This window comes from Pseudonaja textilis, chromosome 3 (assembly GCF_049901715.1).
Source record: "Pseudonaja textilis isolate UNSWEBS1 chromosome 3, rPseTex1.2, whole genome shotgun sequence".
NCBI classification, from domain to species: domain Eukaryota; kingdom Metazoa; phylum Chordata; class Lepidosauria; order Squamata; family Elapidae; genus Pseudonaja; species Pseudonaja textilis.
The window spans coordinates 5,828,742-5,831,180 of NC_141992.1; the positions used below are offsets into that span (position 1 = coordinate 5,828,742).

The 2,439-nt window shown below is 51.1% G+C and overlaps 1 protein-coding gene across 1 annotated transcript; it reads left to right on the forward strand.

Annotated features, from left to right (window-relative positions):
• Positions 1-367: 367 nt before the first annotated feature.
• On the forward strand, positions 368-1,675 carry LOC113434208 (ABHD16B-like). Its single transcript, XM_026697272.2, has one exon. It carries the CDS (start codon positions 368-370, stop codon positions 1,673-1,675), a length of 1,308 nt encoding a protein of 435 aa, XP_026553057.2.
• The last annotated feature ends 764 nt before the right edge of the window (positions 1,676-2,439 follow it).

Sequence of the window (2,439 nt, forward strand, 5' to 3'; positions counted from 1 at the left end):
CATCTGGGGTAGGTTTTAGGTGGACCTCATGGCTCTCTCAGCAAAGTCCTCAGAGGAGAAATTGCTCACAAAGGGAGGTTGCCCTGGCTAATTATTACCTCTCCCTGACCAGGAGGGCTTTCAAAGGAAATGTCCTCTGCCCTTTGAATGGTACCATCCTCCTTTTGTAGAGCACCAGCTGGGTGACCTCAAGATGTTCTAACACAGTTCAGGAGCCACATCCATTTGGGGGCCAAATCCTGAGAAGAAGTTGCTCGCTCCCAGTCTTGTGTCCAGACCAGCTTAGTGGCTATTCCTCCTTCTCTCCTGCCAATGTCCTTTCATTTATCTCCACACATTTCAGAGGACCTCACTCAAGAGTTCCGCCATGTGTTTCAAAATGGGGGCCTGCCTGAAGATCAAGGACAGCTATTCCTTCAAGAAATGGCCAGTTGAATATTCCTGGGACGAGGACAACAAAAGTACCAGCCGTGAGAAGAATAACAGCAGTCACAGGAGCCCTCTGCCAGGTGTGGCCACAGCTGCCCAGGATGGAGAGGCCAAGAAGGTCAAAATTAGCGTCCTCCACCAAATGAAACGGGCGTCTGGCACCTGGATCAGGTACACCTTGGCTCACACCATCGGCCGCTGGCTGCTTTACCCTGGTTCCGTCTGTCTCTTGAACAAAGTCCCGCTGAAGATGTTGGTGAATGGGAGGACTCACCTGATGGAGGACTTTCAGGGGAAGCGGGCCAAGCTGGTGGCTTGTGACGGGAACAAGATCGATACCATGTTTGTAGACCGGCGGGGAAGTAGGTCTGGGAAGCTGGGAATGCAGTTGGTGATCACCTGCGAAGGGAACGGCAGCTTTTACGAAGTGGGGTGCTTCATCACCCCGTTGAAGGCGGGGTACTCCGTCCTGGGATGGAACCATCCTGGTTTCGCCAGGAGCTCGGGGAAGCCGTACCCCCAGAATGACATCAATGCCATGGACGTGGTCATCCGGTACGCCATGCACCGTCTGAAATTTAGCCCGGAGGACATTGCTATCTATGGTTACTCCTTGGGGAGTTACACCGCGACGTGGGCTGCCATGGCTTACCCAGAGTTGGGAGCTCTGGTTCTCGATGCCTCTTTTGATAGCTTGCTCCCTTTGGTCGCCAAGCTGGTGACTAAGCAGGTGAGGAAACTAGTCCTTCAGACGATCAAAGAGAACTTTAACCTCAATGTGGCAGATATGTTGCGCCACTATCGAGGGCCGGTGCTCCTCATCAGAAGGACTTTTGATGAAATCACAACCACCCAGTTCCATCTGGAGAACCACCTTCCCATGATCCAGACCAACCGAGCCAATGAGCTACTCCTGCAGATCTTAAGGTGCCGTTATCCTAACATCATCACCGGGGTGGAAGATGTGGTCTACCAATTTCTCACTGCCGACTGCCGTCGCGTGGAACACTTCATCTACCACCATTTCTACCGGGTGGACGACAACTGGTGTCTCGATCAACTGAAGACCTATCAGTCCATCGTCGGAAGCAAGGCTGAATTCCCGTGGAAAGTCGGGAGTGACTTAACGTCTGCAAGGAAGAAGCACATGGCTTTGTTCCTGGCCAAGAAGCATCTGAAGAACGTGGAGATCACACATGGGAGAACATTACCAGCGGAAGAATTTGAGCTGCCCTGGAAACTCTAACTAGTCTGGCAGATGGTGGGTTTGATAGCAGAGTAAGAGAGAGAAATAAAAGCTAGGATACATCATTGTCTATGGTTGCCCTGAGATGTTTGTCTAAGGATGAAGAATGTATGACTCCAAGGTGGATAGGAAGCCAACTTTCTGCTTCTCAAAAGAGCTGAGGAATGGACTGGCTGGGTCCACCCACCCAGGAGATTTAACCATGGCAGGTAAAGATCTATTGACTTCATGTGCACCAAACCTAGTTAACTCTAAACTTGGTTGGTTGGGATGGTGGTGGTTTTTGCTTTATGGTTCATTATTTCCTCAAGGCTGTGTCCTAAGTCCACTGTTGTTCACCCTGTAAACCCATGGGCTAGGTTTACCACCAATCAGGTCATGAAGTATGTGGACAGTACAACAGCAATGGGCCTTATTCAAGATGACCAGTGACTCTGGCACTGACTTTTCTTGTCAGAGGGTCACAAAAAAGGATTACGTGACCCCCAGAACACTGCAACCATCATAAATATGAGTGGGTTGCCAAGTATTCAAATTTGATCGCGTGACCGTGGGGATGCTGTAAGGGTCATAAGTGTGAATAATAGTCACAAGTTGTCATGCCCCTGTTGGAGTCTGACTCTGAGGGAGAGGAGGACCAGCCGACAGGGAGTGGAAGTGTGGCTCCGGAGGTTGTGGAGGAGGCTGGGCAGTCAGAGGAAGACCCAGGCCCATCCCCTCTCCATCCTAGGGCACGCAGGGAGGAGAGGATAAGGGAGAGACAT